This window comes from Falco punctatus (assembly GCF_963210335.1).
Source record: "Falco punctatus genome assembly, chromosome: 1".
Classification (NCBI taxonomy): domain Eukaryota; kingdom Metazoa; phylum Chordata; class Aves; order Falconiformes; family Falconidae; genus Falco; species Falco punctatus.
The window spans coordinates 95,857,424-95,880,264 of NC_137580.1; the positions used below are offsets into that span (position 1 = coordinate 95,857,424).

The 22,841-nt window shown below is 36.9% G+C and overlaps 1 protein-coding gene across 1 annotated transcript in view; it reads left to right on the top strand.

Annotated features, from left to right (window-relative positions):
* IFT81 (intraflagellar transport 81) overlaps window positions 1-22,841 on the top strand; it is a 42,843-nt gene that overhangs the window by 11,423 nt on the left and 8,579 nt on the right. Inside the window, exons 8-14 of the mRNA XM_080370085.1 lie at window positions 4,476-4,639; window positions 7,215-7,310; window positions 9,284-9,430; window positions 17,834-17,983; window positions 19,910-20,038; window positions 21,143-21,232; window positions 22,235-22,321. Coding sequence (XP_080226211.1) covers window positions 4,476-4,639; window positions 7,215-7,310; window positions 9,284-9,430; window positions 17,834-17,983; window positions 19,910-20,038; window positions 21,143-21,232; window positions 22,235-22,321 — 863 coding nt within the window. The remainder of the gene's footprint in view (window positions 1-4,475; window positions 4,640-7,214; window positions 7,311-9,283; window positions 9,431-17,833; window positions 17,984-19,909; window positions 20,039-21,142; window positions 21,233-22,234; window positions 22,322-22,841) is intronic.

Below are 22,841 nucleotides of genomic sequence, written 5' to 3' on the forward strand. Positions count from 1 at the left end.
AAATGATTTCATTTATTATAAAGTCACTGTCAATTGATGCAAGGTCAGGGGTAAAGCACTTTTAAGTGAACTTGGTATCTCTGATGAGAGTACAAGTCTGGTTAGTGAGATTAATTGTATTACTATGGTTGACTTTTTTAAGACCATTGGCTCTTAACTTGCAGCCCATTTTGAAGAACAAACAAGGCAGCAAAAATTCAACATGACCCCTGTTAAAAGGATTAAAAGGAGTCTGTTTAAAGTTTTAGAAAGAAAATTAATCAGGGAATCATCACCAAGTGGATGTTTTTAATAGGGACATACAGAAATCAGTGTTTGGCTCTCTTGTTCAGTGTTTACATCAGATACCTGAGAGAAAATAGCAAATTATCACTGGTGAAATTGCCAGGTGAAATAAATTTCATCATTTTGGGGATTTGATTTTTTGGGGAAATGACTGAATATTTTTTTTATTGTTGATTCGAAGTGACCTTAATCACTTAAGAAGCCAAGGCAATGCCAACAGTATATATTTTAAGGAATAGGCAGGTGACATGGTATCCCTCTAGGAATGAGGTATGTGCAATGTAGTTACAGCCTGTGGGACTCTTTAAGAAGTAACTCTGAAAAGGACTTGTGGGTCATCATGTAGAATGGTACAACTGGAGCTCCCAGTGTCAGAGAGTTGGTGCTGTCCATGCATTTATTTAGGGAAGAAAATGGAATAGGAGAGTTATATTACCTCTGATGTGTCCATCACTGCAACACGGTGTCCATCGACCAGAATTCAAGAAGCACATTGAAAAGTCAGAGAGATTTCAATGAGCATCAGTAATAATTATAAACACGGAAAGCATAACTTAATGGCAAACTGAGGAAGCTTTTTAGTTTCTCCAGGTGATATCAAAGGGATGATTTGATCATAATCTGTTAGTGTTTGCGTGTCCCAGGCCTCTGTTTAATACAGGGGAATTGGAAGTGATATCATTGGAAGCTGTGGAGGGAATCGTTTCAGTACTCTGATGATGATTGCAGAAAGGGAAGTGAAGGCTTTGATGTAGGGGAATGCCATGTGAACCTCTGTCCTAGATGTGCCTTTGTCATGGTCTTCCTGTGTGATACTAAACAAAGTGTTGGCAAATAGTCTATAAAATGAGTGCTCCTCTTTCTTTCTCTCACACCCCCCCCCCAAAAAAAAAAAAACCAGTTATTGTTGCAAATGGTTTTGATATAGGATGCACAATTGGTATCCTGTAGAGGGAAAAGAAGTAAGAATCTGAGCACAAGGTGAGTTAAGTTTTAGATCCATTAGCAGAATTATGCAGAGAAAATTGCCTCTTTTCTACGTGACTGAGCAAGCACTAAGTAACTCCTTCTCCCATCCCTCTCTTTGTAATAATAATAATAAAATTTGAATGGAAAACATGAGGAGTTGCTCTTAATAGCTCTCCACATGTAAATATGTGGTTGGCAGAACCTTGCTAAAATAACCTTAGGGCACAGAGCCAGACTTTCTGTGCGGCTTACGTATGTAGATTTTGTAACTATAAGTCAATGTTAAAACATTAAAAACAGAATTTATATGTGTAATGGAAAGATTTAAAGTATGCTTGCTTTTCTTTCCTCTAGCCTGGGAATTTGAAAGAAGAATGTTTTTCACTGAAAAACAACAACTAAGAGCTGCCCTGTGTTTTGTTTTTTTTTAAGGTTCTGTTAAGCAGGAAAAAAAAGCTCTTAGGTAGTTACTTCTCCATATGTTGAATTGTACAGGAGGAAAAAATATATCAAAAGTGTTTAGGAAAGAAACTGCGTATAGTCATGAGGGATGTTGACGACATCATGTCTTTCCCTGTCAAGATGTCAAGTTTTAACTTGCTTCATTGCTTGTTGCACCATCAAAAGTAGGCATGATGCAGAACCAGTCAGTTTAAAAGAAGTTGGTAGTAGCTCTGAGGTTATCCCAGAATCTAGCTAGTGATTAAGGTTATACCCTGTGAAGTCAATTGGTTCAAATGTACTTTTATGACAGTAATTGTTTAGGTGTCATTATTTCCAGAGTTTAGTGTCATATCTACAACAGATTATTTAGGCATGTACGTTTTTGTAAGAAAACTGGAGTACAAGAAATAAAATATAGGCTATATATGCAGATATATATTTTTTTTCTACTAAGAGGAAAACAAGAAATTTGTTTGATTAAACAAAAATGTTAATATTTAGTATCAGAATAATTTAATTGATATCACTTTGATTTCCACACCAAAAATCTTGGTTATAAATACCAAATTGGGAGTTGTGTTCCTAGTCAGTTTTGAGGTGTTAATTCAGCTCACAGTGTACGTGGGAAGCTTTGCTGCATTTGCAGAGGTGGTGGATTTCTAGTGATACATAAAATGTGGTCCCTCCTGCCCAGCTCTGTTGTGGGCTGAGGAAGACTGGAATCGAGTTCTTCTGGAAGAAGGAAGTGGGAAATCTCTCTCAGGAAGTCCAGGTGTGTTTCTCAGGGTATATCTGTTGTGCCACATACATAATAGCTATTGCATCCATGGAGTAACTCTGCTTACCCATTCTGAAACCAGTATTGATGCTGTTTGTTTTGCACAAGATAAATGACCTTTCCCCGAAGGGGGAAAGATTGTGTGGTAGTGTTGCATTTCATAAACACAGAGATCAACAAACTAAGCTGCAGGAAAAGAGGAATTCCAGCTCATTTTTAGTTTGTGTTGACTTGACTTTGTTACTAACACTGCTTTCCCTAGGGTCTGTTTTCTTTCTTACAGTTCTTGAGGCTTTCTCAAGTACTAATGGCTTATTTCCTCTCTGGCAGCTAAACCAAGTCACTTTCCTTTCAGTCTGAGCTGGGAGCAGAGGGTGAGGAGGCTTTATCAGTATAGTGTTTCTAGAGGTGAATAGTGGCAGAATAACGGGGGGCCCTTTTCCTAGGCTTGTATTTCACTTTGTTCTGACCTTTTCCTTTTTGCAGTCAGTGGGCTTTTTAGCCTGAGAACCAAACCTCCTACTTTCAGCTCCGTTCTTTCTTATCCCCTCTATTGCAGCAACATTAGAGTACAGCTGTACTCAAGCTTTTCTCTACTTTTGCAGTACATGAAAAAGAGATTTTGGATTTCTTGCTTTTGTTGGCATTTAATTGCAGTACCATATTCTCTCAAATATGGAGAGACACCCTCCCTTCCCCCCCCACAAAACCCCAGCAACTCTAGCAAGTAGTTTTTAAAAGTATCTAGGATACTTACTCTTTAGTCACCTAGATCACAAAAAATATTCTGAAATACCTATTCCCACTCTCATCTGACTTCCAAATCTTACTGTAGTCCTTGGCACAGGGGCCCTGGAGGAGTAATTGCACTAAACTGCCTGTTGTCAGTGGAAGACTGTGTAATGTAATTTAAACAGATGCTTTATTTCATTCTGTCACATTTTTCTAGCTGTGCATTGTTCTTATCTGTATGTACCTTTGTTTATTTACAAATGATCTGTTAAAGAGGCTAAATTACTCCACCTTGCAAGAGCCACATCATGGTAAGCATGGTAACATGCAGTGTGCATCAGGCTTGTTAAATGGGGTTGCTTTTCTCAACAGAATTTTCGATATTACTCAAGAATTTTGTCTTGTTTTTTTCCTGTTATTATTTTCAGCATTCTCATATATATATTGTCCTGAGATTAAATGCTGGTTCTTAGAAGAAAAAATAGTTTGCTATTTACAGGGAGGCAATTTATAAGTGTTCCAGCAATGTGAAAGACCCTTAAAGTAGGTATACATTAAATTCTGCTCATTTTAAGGCCTTTTTAGATGCTGGATTGGAATAAAGTCTTATTTTAAGGAAGAATTTCCAAGGATATAACAAATCTATACATGAGCTAGGCCAAATTCAGATCTTTGTACAGACAAAGGATTCACTCTGAGGTAATGTCTGTCTGTAGATGAAGTAATTCACACAAAACAATGACCTATGCAATCTGTGAGTAGGCCCAACTGCAAAAAAAACTGTGGCATGCTTTGCTGCCCCTCATCTTGCATGCACATAAGCAACCAAAGTCTAGCTCTTAACTTCTAAAATTTCAGAAGAACATAATTCACAACACAAAAAAAAGTAACACAGAATCAAATATCTTGATATGAGACACACGTAGGGTTAATGGCTTTCTACATCAATACTGCATGTCGAATTTTGCATCTGATGCAGTTAGTTTCATGTAAGAAGGGGTTTACTTGTTTATTGATGAAACTGTCAAGGAGTTAATGGTTATATGTTAGAGATACAGATGGATAATAATACGTATTATATTGTTCAACATGCAGGTTAACATTCTAAATCAAGTAACTACCTGTTTCTTTGAGCGCTGAAAAGAAGACTCAAATGTTATGTTGCTGCTGTTATCATCTGCTGCTAATTACTGTAATGTGTTGGTGAGATCAAACTTAATTATCCACTACATTACTTTTATAGACACTGATTTAATTTATTTTTAAGATTTAATGAAGAAACTAGAAGAGGAGATAAATTTCAATTCATACCTGGTTACTGAAAAAATACCTAGAGAGCTTGAAAGTAAGAAGAATTCAACATATATCTTACAAAAGGTGGTTGCAGAGCCGGCTATGAGTCAATCTGATCTCAATGTACTTGAAATCAAGGTAAATCAAGGTCACGCTCAATTTGTGTTCCATAGCATAGTCTAAGGTTCTTGTACACTGTAGTTTCCTTATCCCTACTTTATATCCTTGAGAAAATGTTTAATTCACAAAGGAAGATCCCTTCAGTTGTAAAACAAAAGATGTGTTAATCACTAAATGCAAACTCTCAGATGTTTGTTTTTTTAAAAAACACAAATAAAAATAAACAAAACCCCAAACCCAACCATACCCTTAAATGCTATTTAGAAAGTTGTGTTAGCAATTTGCTGTGGTATCAGCAGAGATGTTAATTTAGCGCTAAAGATTTGATTTTTTCATTGAGGGAGTTTATACCAATATATAGAGAATGTTTATGGAGCGGTGAACAACATTCTCCGAGCAATACATCTTCACAATATCGTGTCTTAATCAATGTGCAATGGCTGAGAACTCCTTAGTGTTTGGAATAGGTCTGCATTGTTTGTTTCAGTTGGTAAAACCAAAGGACATTTGAGAATCAAATACGCGATTTACCTTTCCAGATTTTTTCAGAAGTTAAAAGCAAGTAGTGTTAGAATGAGCAAAAATCCTTATTTGTAGTATATATCCAATATGTGCAGAGGGATTTGTTGCCATGGAAGTACATTTATATATTTTACTCAATGAAGTTTTCATATTTGCATAATACTAAATGAAGGATTAAATATGTAGTATTGTGTTCTAGAAGAATCTAGAGGAATGCTAATTATTAGTATTTCTATTGTAAATCATAATCATCAGTGTTAGCCAGGGTAGGAAGATGTCCTACATACTACTAGTTACACTGCTCAGTCTGAATGTCTTCTCCTTCTCTTACCACTTGGTTTTTAATAGTCCTAGGATCTCCAACTTGGCCTTTGCTGTGAAATACAGATGATGAGGAAACAGTATTTGTAATAGATTAGAGAATGATTTACCCATGGGCGTGAGGCCATCCACCATTCTTCTTGTGTCTTGGAGCAGAGAGAGGTTTAGCAACTCCATCATCATACTAGCCTGTGCATTCACACGCAGAGCATGCCAAAGTAACGTAATAAAGACATGCCCGCAGTTTTTTTGGATTAGGTGAGAATCAGAAGTCGAGTGTCATCAAGAATATGTTGTATTCTAAGGTTAAGACTGCTTTTGTGAAAGTAAAATCAGTGACAGCCTAATGCCATTTTGGATTCATTTGACAGCATTATTAAATGGTAGATTAGGTCTGAAATAATAAACTAGCTCTGTGATTCAGCCTCTGCTTTCCTAGTTTATTTCTTCTAATCAAAACAATATTTGTCGTTGCAGTTACTTCTTTCAGGCATAGTTAAAGCCATGTTTTGCACCTTTCTTTTTCCAAGGGTATTGTTGGGTTTTTGGTGGTAGTTTAGAAAGCTTCAAGTTTGTTTTTTTTCCCCCTCTTTTTCCATGAGGTAACCTTTTAATTTGTTATATTTTGGAAGTATTTTCTTCTTAAGAGCCAAGTATATGGTATGTTTTTATTATCTGTTATCACAGCATGGCCTTAGCTTTTTTTTTTTTTTAAAGTCAGCCTTCTTAAAAGGAGCTGAATTGCACTGAGCATGCTACTATCATGCATTTTATAATATATAAACCAGACATTTATTCACAGAAGGGAGTTCTTAGCCGTCTTCAAATTTAGGCCTTTTCTACCACTTATGTAAAGGAATAGAATTTACAGTTCTTTTTTTCAGGCATTGGAGCATTTTTAGTCCTGTTGAGCACTTTATTTGGAATACTTGCAGAGTACACGGATATTGCTCATAGAAATGTCAGGATAATGCCCAGTGCTGTACCTGCGTGATGTTTGGACTTCATTGGATTTCAGCACATATTTACACTGCTTGCTTATCAGCACTCATCTAGTTAGCAGAGAATTAAAGGAAGGTTGCTAGGGCTGTGGTTTCCATGGCTGATGAGAGTCCCAGTGTAGCATTATGTCAGGACTGGAAAAGCTGGCATCAGTACACTGGTGTAGCTCTGAGTTTCCAGAGGCAGTAGGCTCTAAAGCTTCAGCTGGAACGAAGATCAACAGACTGAGACTGCGGACAAGCAAGTCCGTTTTGTGGCAGTGGAAGGAAGGTACCATAGAGCTGGAAATATGATGGTCTGTAACTCTTCATTTGAAGAAATGTCACTGGAAATTTGATAGCATTTAGTTTTTATTTGGTCCTCTTAAAACTTCTGATAAATGGTTGAGTGAAAAGGAACTTTAGTTAATACTGATAAAATTACATTTTTCACATAGTATGTGACAATACCAGTCTTTTTTCTCTGTCTGTGCCAATTCACATGCATTTTTTCTCCATGTACACCAGTTTACTTCATTTTTCAGGGCTAATGTCATGTTTCTGCCTTATCATAAACGCACAGAACTGGAAATCCAAACCATAGCCTTTTCCTCTCCAGTACTTTATGACTCATTGAGGTTTCTGGGTTTGTTTCTCTGTTTTAAAAATGGAACTATCTGGATTGTAAATCTGGTTTGCAAAGCATTTAGTTCTTGGAGAAGTTAAAGAATTAATGCTCCATTTCCTTAGTTTTCTGTTCTGTCTTGCAGATAAATGAAGTAAATGCACAAATTAATCAGCTTATTGAGAAAAGAATGATGAAGTATGAGACAACTGATAGTAAATTTTCCATGTATCGCCAACAGGTAAGAAGGAACAAAACATTTTTTAAGTAGAAGCAGTAGAGCAATTTCAGTCATTGATTGGTTTACATACTGATTTTTTTCTTTAATTATTTAGCATAAATCAGTAGAAATATGTAATAGTGGAGGACAAAAAGAAAATAAATAGCTGTTGGATGTATATGCTTAGGGCTGAGTCAAACAATTGCTTTCAGTCAACATCGGTGAGTTTGTATCGACCGCTGTCCTTAAGCTGTTAGGTGTTGCCCTTCAGCTGCATCACAGTAATTCTGGAAGGAACATTTTGGAGGAGCTATTTCAGGAAAGCTCCAGCTGTGGACAGATTCTTAAAAGGCAGCATGTGGGCTGATGCTGCAGTCAGACCTGGATGCAAGGCTTGCTTTCAGTTACATCCCTTGCTTGTGTTTGACCACATGCTATTTTTCCTGTTATATCTATTAAGAAGGTATTCTTTGATTTTTCATCCTGAGGTTATAAAATAGGCTTTCTATGAAATAGCCTGTCTGGTCTTCTAGTCTTAGTAAAGTCACAAGTTATAAAAAGGATTTATGAACTCTTGAGATTTTCAGAGCTTATGCAGAGATGTGATTTCTTGCCCAGGCAACCTGTACCACTGCTAATTTTATTGAGGTTTTTCATGATGATACTTATGGTGACGGTTTGAAAAATAAAAAGGCTTAAGTAAAATGTATCAGTGGGAGGAAAAAAATGGGGATAAAAATGTATACTGCAATTCAATCACATATGCAATATGAAACACACCATTTTGTTTGGTAAGAGGTGCTCTGCTTCCCGAAAGAAAAGCCTGCTACATAATGTGCTGGTACCAAAGACCAACTGGCTTGTGACATAATTATGTTCAGGTCATGGCTGTGAGTTGAAAGCATATGGTGGTCTTTGTTCTGCTAGGGACTGGCTTCTGTTTTACAAAATAATCATATATATATTGTACCACAATTTCTTACTGCAGATATCTCATGAAGCAAAAGAGCTGAGATACTACCCCAGCAGAACTGTTAGATATATTTTTAGAAAAAAGCTGGTCCTTTTAATCTAGTGTGAGAAAGCCAGTGTGTATTTTGCTTCATTTTTTCCTAAGTTTTGCCTTTCATATGAAGGAACCAACCATGCCTCCAAATTAATGCGCATGCAGCTAAATTAATGCATTGTGTTATTTTAAAATGTTTTTAAATAGTATGCTCTGGCAAGGTAAAAATGCCTTCCCGCCCTCTGAACTAATGTATACTTATGTTCCCAAATCTGTTAGCTTCTGGTCAAATGTTAGGTACTAATAAATACCCTGACTTGTATAAAATATTATTTTTTTAAAAATGCTTTATCTTCTGGGACACCCCCCCCCCCCCCAATATCTGTAATTTACACTATTTCTGTACTGTATTGCTTTATTCATAATCTTCTAACTATTTGCCAAGATTTAGTGGCTTGGTTCTGCTGTTAGTATAACATATTTCTGTAGGCTGGAGTAGGTTGCAGTTTATAAAAATCTGTATTATGACATTTGTGAAATCTTGGATAACTTTCCAGTTAAGCCACGTTGGTGTATCTTACATATGCACAAAAAGGGACTAAGCAGAAGAAATGGAGCAGCTAAAATGCCTACCTTTTTTCTTCAATGAAAATGAAAAAATGAGGTGAAGAAATGTAAATGTAAAATGTATCAACATGAATCTGGGAAGAAAGTGTGTGCTTGAAATCTTGGCTGTACTGGAAAAAGTTGGGAGTCTGCAATCAACTTCATTGAAGTTGTGGTTTAACCCACTGGATCTAATGCACAATCGATGCTTTTTTCTTTGCAGTGAGACATGCTTACATTTCTTAATGAAAATCAGTTTCTGACAGTTAAAATGTGGTTTCAGTGGTGCAATGCCTGAAATTTAATGGATTACATTTCACTAATGATTAAACAAGGCAATTTTTACTTTACTTATCCATATGCATGTTTAATGACCATGCAGGCATCTATAATTTCCCGGAAAAAGGAAGCCAAGGCAGAAGAACTTCAGGCTGCTAAGGAAGAGATGTCCAACACTGAAAGGCAGATGTTACAGAAGACCACTCAGGCCCAGGAGTTAGAGGGATCAGAAGTTCTGAAAGGGGATGAGGTATGCAATAGAATGAGATATAAGGAAGAGGAAATATAAGAGATAGATCAATTTTTGTTAACTCACAATTTCCTTTTAACTGTACGTTGCAATAACTGCTTCTGCAGTTGCTCATTCATTATCCATTTTTATAGTATGTTGTCAAACTACATGGCCTCAGCATTGCAACAGATTGCCCTGTTGGTTTTAATGCACATTTTTTGTTACCAAATTCCAAAATTAACATATTTGAAGGCTGCTTTTTTTTTATGGTGCAGATAGTACAGTGCTGTCCGGTGCTTCCAAATGCATTTCAGTATTTATAATGCAACTCTACTTGAATTGTAGCTATTTTCAAATTATTAATTTCAGTTGTACCTAACAGATTGCAAGGTATATGAGGACTTAATGTTGGGCTGTTGTAATATTCCAGACTCTGAATCAAAATAATATCAGTATTGTCACAGTAGTATGATGGGAAATAACTTACTATAAAAGTCGACAGGACTAATGAAGGGATTAGGAGTTCAAGTGATAAGTCACGGAGATTAATTTTATTATTTGATGTATAATAAAAATCTGCGTTACTGTCCATTCTCTGGATGATATAAGATCATAAAGCCTAATACCAGCAATTATCAGAAATGCAGTTAAGTCCTGTTGTGTTTATTACCCACAAAAGTTTTTACTTAAAAATATTATCCTAGACCCTCCTGAAGTTTAGCTGCAAGACAGACTTTGACTCACACAATCCATGCAGCTCCGGCAGAGTTCTATTTGAGGCTGTACTTCTCAAAGCAGCTTTTTCTTCAGAAGTTCGCAAACAATAAGGCTGCTGCAGCTGGGTAGTGGTTTGTCAGCAAAATGAATTGACTTAAGACAATAATTTCTCTTAGTTTGGGAGAAGCCTGCTAAGTGTACTTACAGGCAGAATCACTGAAGCAAAGAGTATTTTAGCTGCATCGTTCTCTGACTTAGTATATCTTTTCATTCCCTCACATATTGTCTTTGTTTGCACTGCCATCATTTATCTGATCATTGTCATTTAACACTCTTTGCTTTCTTTGTCTGTTTCTGTGCTTTTTTTACATACAACTCAATACAGAGAACACTGTCTGCAGAAGGAACTCCCTTCCTATCCCATAGGACATGCCTGCTCCACGAAAAGCATTTTGCTTTTAAAGGAGTCTTAAAGAGTAAAGCAAGTATTGAAATGTGTATGTACACCTATGCATAAAGGCTTCCTGTGCAATATGGAATCCATGTGGATTTCACTTGCACCTTCTTGCCTTTTTTCTTTTCTGTGAATCAAGATGAAAATTACAGGTGGAAGTAATGGCACAGAGACATTGAAAAATTAAGATGTTGATTTCTTTTACCGTGACACACTGTCCACTTTCCATAGGTAGCAATAATAAGACAACCATGCATTAGATTTCTTTCCAGTATAAGATTTTCAACCTCAGTGGGCATGTTGCTAGAGTCTTTGACAACTTTGAAAGTAAAAATAAAAACAGAAAGCAGACAATCTGTGTTTCATGACATGTGATGGGAAAGAAGTGTTTAATTAATAGACAAGTATACATTACCAAGACAGCAACATATGTTTTACATTGTGCAAATGCACTGTAAGGTAAGAAATAATTCATGTTGTGCCCATTCTTGAGGGGAACAACATATTCTGATCCATAGAAATTCAAGGAGGACAGGTTGGGAGGGAAACCTCATAAGGTGGAACCTCGTAAGTGACTTAATGAAAAGTTCAGGTTAATTGATACAAGGAAGAGGCTCAAGACAGAAAAAAGACAAGACCTGTTTTGAACATAAGCTGCATTCCTTTTGTCTAAGTATGTTCTGCTTGTGACTTTTAAAATATTTTCAAGTCTTCATTTTGAGGAGTGAAGGATAAATGACTGAGCACATTGGACAAAGCCATCAGCTTAAAATAAAAAGTGTTAGTCTTTCCATAAAAAGCATTTCCTGTTTTGTAAAATCCTTTCTGCACATTGGCCCAAGGAAGATGGCAATATGTGATCTGTGTCCTGTTCTTGTTTATTACTTCATTAGGTATACTGTAGTGGTACTCCTGGGCACCAGTGTAAAACATTAAAAAGAGTGTTTTGTATGGCTAAGAACTAGGAAAATATTTGAATTCTTGAGGATTTTGGTTCTTTTTCAAAGGTTGCAGTTTTCTCATCTGGAAAACAGAGATAATGGTATTTAATTCTTTTGTAAATGCCTGCTGCCAAAAATGCTGCACAGGACCTTGGTGCTACAGGTTTTGTATCTCCATAAAGTACATTGCAAATGCATATTAGAGAAACAGCCCTGCTTCAGAGCCGAGGTGGTGAGAAGGCAGGGCTGACAGCTGAGACAAGTAAGTTGGCAGGGAAGAGGTGATGAAGCAAAAGTGAAGTGAACAGGTTCTTTCTCATCAGTAAAAATCTCAGTTTATCACTCACCAGACAACCTTTTGCTATACGTTTGGTTCTGATACATTATGCTCTTAGATTTGTATTTTCTGGTTCAGTGCTCTGTTACTCCAGCTTTGAGCCAATACCAAAGGAAATCATGATTTATGTAGTGGTAAGTCGCCCTTGTAACACGTATGTTCAGTGGGGACAGAAAGAGGTTGTACATTCGACCTTCACTGTGCACCCTCTGACAACCAAGAGCTTCCTTATGCTTTCTGGTTGCAGTCGCACACGTTTTACATTTCCTCCATTTTCAGAACGGAAGAAAGAGGAGTTTTTAACACATAGCTTTGCTGTCTTAAGTTTAAAATGGGCTTTTAATCCTGCTATGTTTAACCTATCTAAATGCTACCATTAAATCAACAAACTATTTCTCTCCTATACCCAGGATTTCTCATCTTCTCTTTGTCTCGCTTTGCTGTATCCTCTTACATCATGGCACTCACAAGCCTTGGCAATCGAAGAATCCATGCCTTCCTAGCTTGCACTCCCATACCAGTATTTGGGTCTCCAGTTGAGGTCATCTTAACACTTCATTCACCCAAAGGTCAATCCTAGCTTATGTTTTTAGGTGCTAGCGTTCTGCTTTCTTCTGTAATCGTAAAAAGGAATGTTACAGCATTCAACTCGGTTGAAGAGGTTGTGCAACTAGACAGAACTTAGAAGAAACAGCAGGGAATAACCAATTCATGTACATCAAACACAAAAAAATAGGCATAAATGGTCTGCTTCAGGGATTATGAAATCTTTTTAAGCACTTCAAACAAAGTACAACGAGCATGGGGCAAAGTTGGCAGGCTCCTAGCTGCAGCTGTCAGATCCTGAAAATTAGGGAATCAAACGTTGACACTTAGAAGGCTAGATGGTTCAATTACAAGTGATCCTAGGTAAAGCTGTGATATTTTTAGCTCTTTACACAATGCATTGTACTTTTCAGAGTTCAGCGTAGGCCCCAAGAACCCAGACTTTCCCAAGGTATCAGAATAGAATGTATCATAGCTGTGCTTAGCTACAGGAGTTGAAATGAATATGTTTTTGAGAATGGCACATAGAAAGTCTGACTGGTTTGTTAACAGATATGCGAGTTTTGCATATACATTTACATAAGGAGTTTAATTTTTTTTCATGCAAACGCTCATCCATGCCTACCTGCCCCTGCTAAAACAATATAAAAAATGTTTTAATTTGCAAACAGAGAAATCAGTCAGTCTGGGACCATAGATCTTGTCACTTTTCCTCTAAAACTCAGGTTCATCTGAATCCACCAGAAACAGTTATCTAGCTCCCAACTAGATGGATGGATTTTTAAGAGAGCAGCTATAAAGGAGCTCACAACTTCAACATTAAATGGTTTAAGCCAGGACCCAGACTCTATTATCCTATCAATGTGCTCTTTAACGTTTCACTACGGTTCTAGGTACGGTTATATTCCTGTCTGTCAAAGGCTCCATGCACATGGAAATAGGAGCATAGCTGGTAGTCGAGCTGTGAGAATAGAAGTGGCAAATCGGTAAGATTCTTACAGAAGCCAGAAGCTTTTTGCTATAAGAAGTTAACCATCATTTAAGCCAAATATATTCAGTGATTCAGACAAATCTGAGCTGAACTGAATGCTCTTTCAGCACCCACTGGCATGAATAAATCATCAACTGTATTGATCTATGCATTTTCAGTGGTAACTGAAAATGAGTTTTCATTATAGATAATATGATTGAACCAAATTATTAGTAATGGCTACTTTAATACTTCTTTCCTGACCAGAAGCAAGCACTCCTAGAAGAGATACCCTGCTTAATGCTAATGAATTTTCCTGATTGATCTGTCCAATGAGCAAGCTGTAGGATGCTTTCATTTTAATAGATTAAGGTGATACTGCTCAGATCTTTTAGAAGTTTGTTCTTCTATGTATGGCTTATGAACTATAGCCAACAGTGGCTGTACTAGCTTAAATTTAGAGCCCCTTAGGAAAAAATACTGAAAATCTGTCATGATGAGGAACTTCTCCTAACTGATTTTTTATACTTTGGACAGTCTGTATCCCATTAATTGGCCTAGTCAGAAAATGAAAACATCTGTTCCTCAGTCCTTAATAAAAATAGAGATAGTCAGCTAATATTTTCTGCAATTATTGTGCTTATGCAAATAACCTTATTAACAAAACTTGATTTGGAACCTTGTTTAGATTACGCTTTTGAGAAAGGGTTTGGTTTTTTTTACAGTTAATTATTTTTTGTAGTACTTTTGTGTGAAGAATATTTTGATTACTATAACACAATCAAATTGATACAGTAATCCATAAAATACTATTTTTGAAGATTTGACTCGCAAGTGAGGGATTAATCTGGGATTTGTTCTTTTCTGAAAACAAGCTTATCTATTTTCTCCTTTAATGATAATCTTGGAATAAGAACCTTATGAAACTTCACATGGGGCAAATGTTAGTTTTCAGGAGACAAAACGACGGACTTACAGTGAAGGCGTAAGACTAAGCATTACTGGAGCTGGGCTTTGATCCCAGTTCAGCAGAGCACTGAAGCATGTGGTGAAATGCTTATCTTCTTTCCTGGAGGGGGGTAACCTGCCACACTCTGTATGGTCCTGGAGAAGCCATTTTAATAGCTGTGATTCGATTGTCTTCTATTTAGAATTGTCGCCGCTTCACAGAAGCGTGGTAAGAATCTGGTGATAGCAGTCTCTTGGAGGTTGTAGTGAGTGGAGAAGCATAAAGTGCTAGCATTGCTGGATTCTTTCAGTAAAAATGGAACATAACCCAGGAGATCTGCCTCGGGATGCTAGATACTGCATGCTGCAGGACATTGGATGAGAGATCAAAGTCCTGTTTTCATTCACAATATTTCAAAATCTAGATTCCACGCTTGTTATGTTACGGTCACCCATAAAAATATCTAAGTGAAAAAGCATAATCTTTCTTTGCTTTCATTTGGATAGTTTTCGTATCTCAAGGGGCTCTCCCTCGGCTAGCAAACATGGGTCTCCAGGCTTGTTTACTTTAACTGCTAACTCAGTGCCAGCATTTGGTTCTTGTCCAGGCATTTAATCTTTGAAGCTTAAATAACTATTTGTGTTAAGTTGCTTGAGAAAGAAAAGCTTACTAGTGAACGTGGCCTTGAATGGTGCATCGCTGTGGGCACTGACAGATCCATGGGAATTCTGTAGGTTGAGCATGCTGAGTGTCTACGCAGGGAGCAGTTGACCTGGTCTATGGGAAAATGCTGCTGCTCAAAAATGGATTCCTTTTGGGTAGTTAATTTTAAAGTGATGTAGCTAGATAATGTTACTTTTGTGAACTATTCAAATTATTTAAAAGACCTTTTACCGCAGTAAAATAATACAATTTTGTGTAGCATTTTAAAGGCTTGATTTTTTTCAGCTACATATAGATGGGAGTATAAAGCTTCAGAAGTAATGCTTACACAAACAATAGCGCTGGTATTTTACAGGAAGCTTATTTTTAATTTTTGGAAACCTACGGAATTGCTGTCGGCTTTTAGGCTGAAGAAACCTAATTTTGCCATAAGATGCCTACAAACTGCTGATTTAAGGGGAGTCAGATCTAATAACTCCAGCTCTGAATTTGGCCCTGGAACAAAAGAAGCTTTTAGTCAGTGAGATTTTGGGGGGCTAATCTGGGCTGCTTTTGAGTAGATGAAGTCTTTTGAAAATTCTGCCAAAATATTGATTGATTTTCTACAGCTACTATCATTTTGCTAATGTTGTTTATATCTTGTTCTACTTTGCTGCAATAAAAGCTATGTGAAAGGTTAAGTTTGCTTTTAAAAAGCCAGAGATGGCGATGAAAGATAGACATCCATCTCCTGAAATGAACAGGTTTTGCTTGTCAGTGTGAGCAACTTGTGGTTTGTTTGAGATGAAATTTTTATCATAAAGTCCTAACTTAATCAACTAATAATAGAACATTAGTGGAATTTGTTCTTTAATCAACAAGATCCTTTGACTTCATTGTAAAATACATTATGCTTTCAATACTGAATATGCAAATATACCGCCCACTCAAGCTATTTTCGAGGCCTTAAAAGTAGCTATAGAAGTGAAGAGAATAATCGTTTGCTTTTCGTCCTGGGATAAACTGACAGAAAATCATTCAGATTTGATAGCTGTATGTGGTCACATATTAAGGGAGAGTAATCCTTTACATCATTCTTTATTACATTCCACTGGTCAAATGGAATATCTCAGGAACTCCTTTAATAAGACAGACAGCTGTGCTTCCCTTAAATTCTCATCAGGAGAGATTGTGTTTATACTTTTGCACTTGAATATCACAGAAAACTTGATATTGTCTAAGCAATTAAAAAACCAAGAGCCTTTTGTATTAACTTAGAGGGCATACTTGAATTTGCTATGCAAAAGAAGTAATTCCGCTAATACTATATTAAGCGTGCCAATAATATAACAAAGAGTGTGACAGTAACGGCACTGCCTTCGCTGTGCAGCGCTGTGGCTTAGGTGACCTTGTCTATCCTTGTCCTAGGTAGTACGCGCAATGTAAAATGGTATTCCAAAGCCACACATAGTCCAATCTGCATAGAGCACATTGAGTAATTTGTGGGTTTGTTCTTTCACCAAAAACGTTTATAGCTTTTGGCTTTAAAAATAGTTCTGGAGCATAGCAAGAGAGAAGCAGCTTTGGCCTAGATATTGCACAGGATGGCAGATGAACAGGGTTGATTTCATTTTGGGCGTTTTGCCCAGGACACTTTTTATAGAACATACAGTTACTCTGGGGGTTCTTAGGCTGTGGTCACATTGGGTTTTTGGATTTATTCTTTAGAAGGGAGAGGCATAATTTTGCAAAAAGAAAAAAGAATGTAAATTTCAAAACCAAAGTTCTTTTATGTTTGAGTTCTAAACTTGTGTCAGTGGTAGTGGGACTCCTATTTTCTCTTGGGGGCTCCCCGTTTTATGCTCACTCTGCACATGCTGAACCCCTCCTCATCAAGGAACATTCTGAAGCCTGTTCTTAGATCATTTGTTACAATACATTTTATTTGCTTTCCATCTCTGGATCTGAATGCATTTTTGAGCTGTGACTGGCATTTGCCTCATAGCTCTCATGTAAAATATAAGAGTAAGAGCTAAGCCTGTTTGGCAGATGGAAAACATTAAGGCAAAGAAAAATACTGTGTTTGTGTCAAGACCTGGTATTCCCTATGTGTTACAGACTGAGCACACACATATTCAGATGTGAATTAGCTAAGGCTGTTGTTGATCTGTAAGAATATGTATTATTTTACTTAGTCTTCAATAAAAATACAAAATCTTTAGTATTTTAGATTTTGAATGAAAGAGATGCTGCATTTCTCTGCTTCTATGCAAGGACTCTGCTTTTGTTTTCCTGTTTTTAAAAACTTAACCAGTGATACCAGTTAGGTCTGCAAGAATCAAGGGAGGAGAACATCACCCTGTAACCACGGAGAACTAGCATTTAAGAAAAACAATCATCTTTTCCCATGCCCTCTCCTCTTCCAACTTTTCTGCACTTTCTTATCAAGTCCCTTGGTCTGCAGAGTTCTTTGGGGCGCACTGCTGACGTGGTGCTCTCTTACAAGTGCAAATTACTATTACATTAACTTTTTTATTATCCATGATTCTCACAATGTTGTGCAAAGAGTAATTGCTTTTCCAACTGTCAAACGGTGGCAAGCAGAACGGAGTGATCTCACTATTACAAATGAGTGAGCTGGGACAGAAAGCAATAGAGCAGGTTTTCTTGATCTCACTCAGTGAACAAATGCAGAGCCAAAAATAAAATAGACCCTGGGAATCCTGAATTCCAGTGCTCTGTTCTAAACACTTAATCTTCAATATGCAGTCCAAATAGGATAATTACATTTTATATAGCAACGGCCTGTCATAAGGCCCTTTTTTGCTTTATGTTAAATGATATTTCTATTCCCTCTCTTTCCAGTTTAAACACTATGTTAATAAGCTCCGGAGCAAGAACACACTTTATAAAAAGAAGCGACTGGAAATAGCAGAAATTACAGCTGAGTACGGTGTCCTCCAGAGGACAGAGGAACTTCTAAAACAGCGCCACGAGGCCATTCAGCAGCAGTTGGTAATACAAGCATTTACTGCTCCCACAGTCCATCACCCTGCCTTCCCTGGTAACGGCTATATAGTAAGATGGATATTGTTTTGTTAGATTCTAATGTGTATTGTCCTCAGCTCTCCTGCTGTCATTAGTAAAAGAGTCATTAGGCTATAAAACTTATTTTTGCCTGTTGACTACGCTAAGCTGCTTTTTTATGTTCAGCAACTGCTTCTCACAGGCAGTCACGACTGTTCTGCAATTTTTTGTAGCCTGAGGGGCTTGACCCTGCTTTTTAAAGGCAGTGGTAAATCTTCAGTAACTCCAGTTAGAGAGAATCCAAGGCTGGATTCTTAAATTAGTTGTTGGTATCCACATACATAGTAAGGGCTTTGAAAGTTATCAACAGCAAGTAGGACTCAGGTTACTGCTGCAACATATATAGGAATGGTACTTTAAAAAAAAAAAAAAAAAAAAAAAAAAAGCAGGCGGGAAGGAAACATTCTAACCCCAGAATATTTAGAAGAAAATGCGTTTTACAGTCGGCAAAAAATCTAAAACTGGATGAATGCTTTTTCTAAGCCAGAACAGCAGGAGAAGGATTTTGCTATCTGTAACTGTAAGTATTCAGGGAATACACATGCATCCCAAATGCAATACTATTGCTGTAGTATTTTCTTCCATTACTTTTATTCTTATTATCAAAATACTTTGGTTTTATTTATCTTATGTCTGTGGTGTTATATGTACATAATTTCACGTTTTTAAACAGAAAAGTATTTTCCTTATGAAAAGAAAACTGAGAATACATGGGATAGACCTTGGAAAGATACTCACATAGATGCAGCGAATGGTGTTCTGGTATTTCAATAGGGCATTCATTGTTTAATTAAAAGTAAAACGAGAAGTGCTACCTGGGTAGAAAGAAGCACCTAAGCAGTAGGATGAGAGCTTTTTCTCATGATTGCTACTCAAGTAGAAGGAAGGTGAATAAACACTTCTGAAGTGTTTATTTACAACAGGATAATGAACATACACTCGTTATCTCACAGAAAAATCACAGCAGAGGCAAAGCACTGGAAGTTTTTCTGTGAGCACACGGTCAACAGTATATTCTCATTCAAGCCTGACCTTTTCTAAAATACCTTCTAATAAAACTGCAGAGCTGTGACTTCATAGAGTCCTTAGCACCAGATAAGTGCACGCTTTTCCCCAGTAGGTCACATACACCTTTTCTAGCCCTGGGCATAATGCACTCTCAAACTACACGCTGCTATTAAAGTCTACAAAATGCTTCCATCGTGGTAGCGGTAGCTATCAGTAGAGACAAATCTTTTCTTAAACATATGGTTGTAAGAGGTTTTTGAGGATAACGGACTCAGAGTTCATAGATAAATGGCACTTTTAAGGAAGGATGTTTTCTTTTTAACAAATTGTGGGTGCACAAATCAACACTTAGCTTTCAGATTTCAGAAAATACCCTCCTTACGTACTTGATGAGCAAGTGTTCCCTAAAGACCATTACATCAACATACAATTAAATGTAAAGTTTATGTAATGTAATGCTAGGATTTGGTAACATGTGTTAGTATTATTACAATGAATACAATACTTATTTTGTTTTGCTTGACAGTTGTTTAAAAAATAATTATCTGGATCGTACACATTGAACTTCAGAGCCTGACCTAAAGCCCACTTTACTTTGTGGGCTTTAGGTCATTGTCATTGGGCTTTCAATCACCAAGTAGTGTATTTACAGAAAGTTGTTGTTATCCTACTGTACAGGTACTAGATAAAAAGTTAGTTTTTCTGGCAGATATTAAGCGCTTTTAAAATAAACTTATTACAGTACTCACCTTTTTTGCTTTCTTACAACATTTTGGCTCTGTGAAGGAATTTGCCATATTACTTATTAATGGACTCGCATTCAGCATTTATTTTTTGTGTCTGCAGCAAGCTATTGAAGACAAGAAAGGTATTTCTGGATATAGTTACACCCAGGAGGAGCTGGAAAGAGTATCTGCAGTGAAGAGTGAAATGGATGAAATGAAAGGCTTGACACTAAATAACATGTCTGAAATGGTGATTTTTGTCTTTAACTATTGTATTTCCTCAACTTGAATACCTGGTTCCTCAGCATATAAAACCAAATTTAATATTTTTGTTTGGGTTTTTAATTTTCTTTTAATCTATGTTTATATATTTAAAAAATTTCAAACTGTTTACATCTGCAAAGGCAATCTTGGAAAGGTTTCCTAAAATGTGCATTTCTTTTAATGTATGAAGAAGAAATTTAGAATTATAAAAAAAATAAATCCTACTTTCCTCCCATTCAGAAGCATTAGGGATATTAAGTCTTGTCATCTTTGGGGGTTTTTACCTTTTTGTGATTTCAGAAGTGGTTTCATAGTTGTTCTTGCATATTATTTGAAAGAGATGAATGGTTTGATCTTTAACAGAATCTTTTTCTAAATATTTGTAAATCACTGGAGTTAAGCATTTGTTAAAAAAATACTTAATATGCCTAAAGAGCTAAATATCTTTTTCTCTGTAGCCTAATTTTCAGTTGCCCTTAGGTCTGTCACTTTTTAATTTAACTTCCCACATAGCCATAGAAGCAAAACAGAACCTGAATTTCTAATTTGAAAATATTATAAAATAGCAAAAAGCAAAATAACATTCTCTGAAATCATTAGGGCACTTTGTTTTAAAAGTGGTATAATATAAAACGGAATGAGTCTCAAATGGAAAGCTGGATCAAATTTGAATTTTCAGTATAAATATTTTAAAGTGACTTTTAGCTTTTTCAAACTTTATTTAACCTATGCAGGTTTCTTTGTTTTCGTAAGGATTTCTTCCTTTCTCTCAGTGCAGATTTCTTCCTTTCTTACCTCTATGCTACTCCTTCATTTTCCCCTGCTCCTGCCTTCTGGGTTTCTCTGTGGTGTTCACAGTTCAAACAACAGGAGCAGAATTTTTCCCCTTTGTGGCGATGACCCCACTGCAAGATGGGCTCTTTCCCTTCATTAATTACTCCTGAACTTACGTTATATATAGTTCAGGCTTCATCCCATGTTTTTTCTCTCCATTATTTTGGTTTACTTCTCTCTCTTTTCACATTCCTAATTATATAAATGTACTGTTAGTGTCACAGTGTTAATGTATATTATTTTGTCCCCCTCTCAGGTAAAAAAACTGAATACTATGGTGGCAGAGAAGAAGGCAAGCCTAGCTCCTGTTATCAAAGAACTGAGACAGTTGCGTCAAAAGTGCCAGGTTAGTAGAAACACTTCTCTCGTTCTATGTAAATAAAGTCAGAATCACAAATAAGTCTGAATTTACAGATCTCTGTAGTGCTGTGCAAGGACATAATCAGCTCTGAAGGAAAGCTGGAAATAATGGAATGGGTCAACAGGGATTTGGAACAGGCAACATGTTAAAGAGTGGAATTCATAAAAGCTGACAGTGCACTTTGTCCTTCATAACAATTAAAAAAATCACTACACCAGGGGAAAATTTGAAAAATCATGGCTCAAAACATAGCAAAGTTGCTTTTCAAATTGGTTTCCAAGCTTTTTCTGCACCTCAGCACTAACTAGCGTGCTCCTTTTTAAATGGATTGCAAATAATATCTCATCCTGAGAGCTGAATACATTGATCAGAGTCCTATATTAGTCTGTAGGAACAAGAGATTTATCCATTTGTTTTCAAAATTTTACAGAGAGCTGAGGGGGAAAAAAAAAAAAAAGTCATTCAGGTCCAGGGCTGCTCTAAATTGGCTCATTGCCACAGAAGTAAACAGAGCTATCCATTTATCTACCAACAAAATTTCCAGTAAACTTACTTTTAATGGTTCTATTAAAAGTGTCAGCAAATGAAATCCAGCTCAGGTGTTTGCTGTGTACAACGAGGAAGCTGGCTTTTCATAGGTAGCAAGTATATTAATCCTTCCTTAATCTCTATAATTATTTTTCCTTTCTTCTTGCAAACGCTGCCTTACTCACCTACCGTGTTAACGCTATGGATGTGGCTATAAAGAGGAAATTTGCACGCTATGTTGCGGTGTATACAGCTGATCCTCCAGTATGCGAGTGGAGGCTAGTGGCTTCCCTGTGTGTAATAATACCCGTGTGCCTGCTAGGTTTATCTAAGTGCCTGTGAGTGTGCCAATAGCTGAGGTTGATGTGTGAGGCTGACAAGAACACAGTCAGCCTGAATGTCACATGTCAGTCGATTGAAGATTTCATTTATGTACCCTTTTGCCCTTATTCACGTAAGGAATTAACTCAAGAATGTGATGAAAAAAAAATCCAATACGACAGTTGTGCAGCGGGGTTAGAGAGCAGTCGCTCTGCGCTGGAACAGGTAAGGCGGCGGCTTGTTCGTGCACATTCATTGATGCTGTGCAACGTGTTATTCACCATGGTACAATATTTTCCCTGCCTCCCCTCGGGATATGGAAAGTACAAATCCACTTCAGGTGGAAATGAGTCGATGGTGACCCACAGCTATGCAAATCACGCCTGAAGCTGCTGTGGACGAGCTAGGGTCGCACCCATCTCCTGCTCCGTATAGTAACGGTGAACTCAGGGGTACATCAGTCTATCCAACAACATCTGGTTTGGATAGCAAGGATGGTGTAAAAGAAAATGCACCTGCTAGAAATTCTGCTGACCTAAATCAATCTGTTAGGAAAGAATTTGACCATAAGGCTTAATTTATCAAGACAAATCTTTCTATGCGTTTAGCAGATCCATTAAATTAAGAAGCAGTCCAATGGATAATTAATGCACTGAAATTAATGGCAAGGACACTTCATTAAATGTCACTGTCTTGTATTCTTGCATACAAGTTTTTTTTAAAAATACAGCCATATAGGTATAGT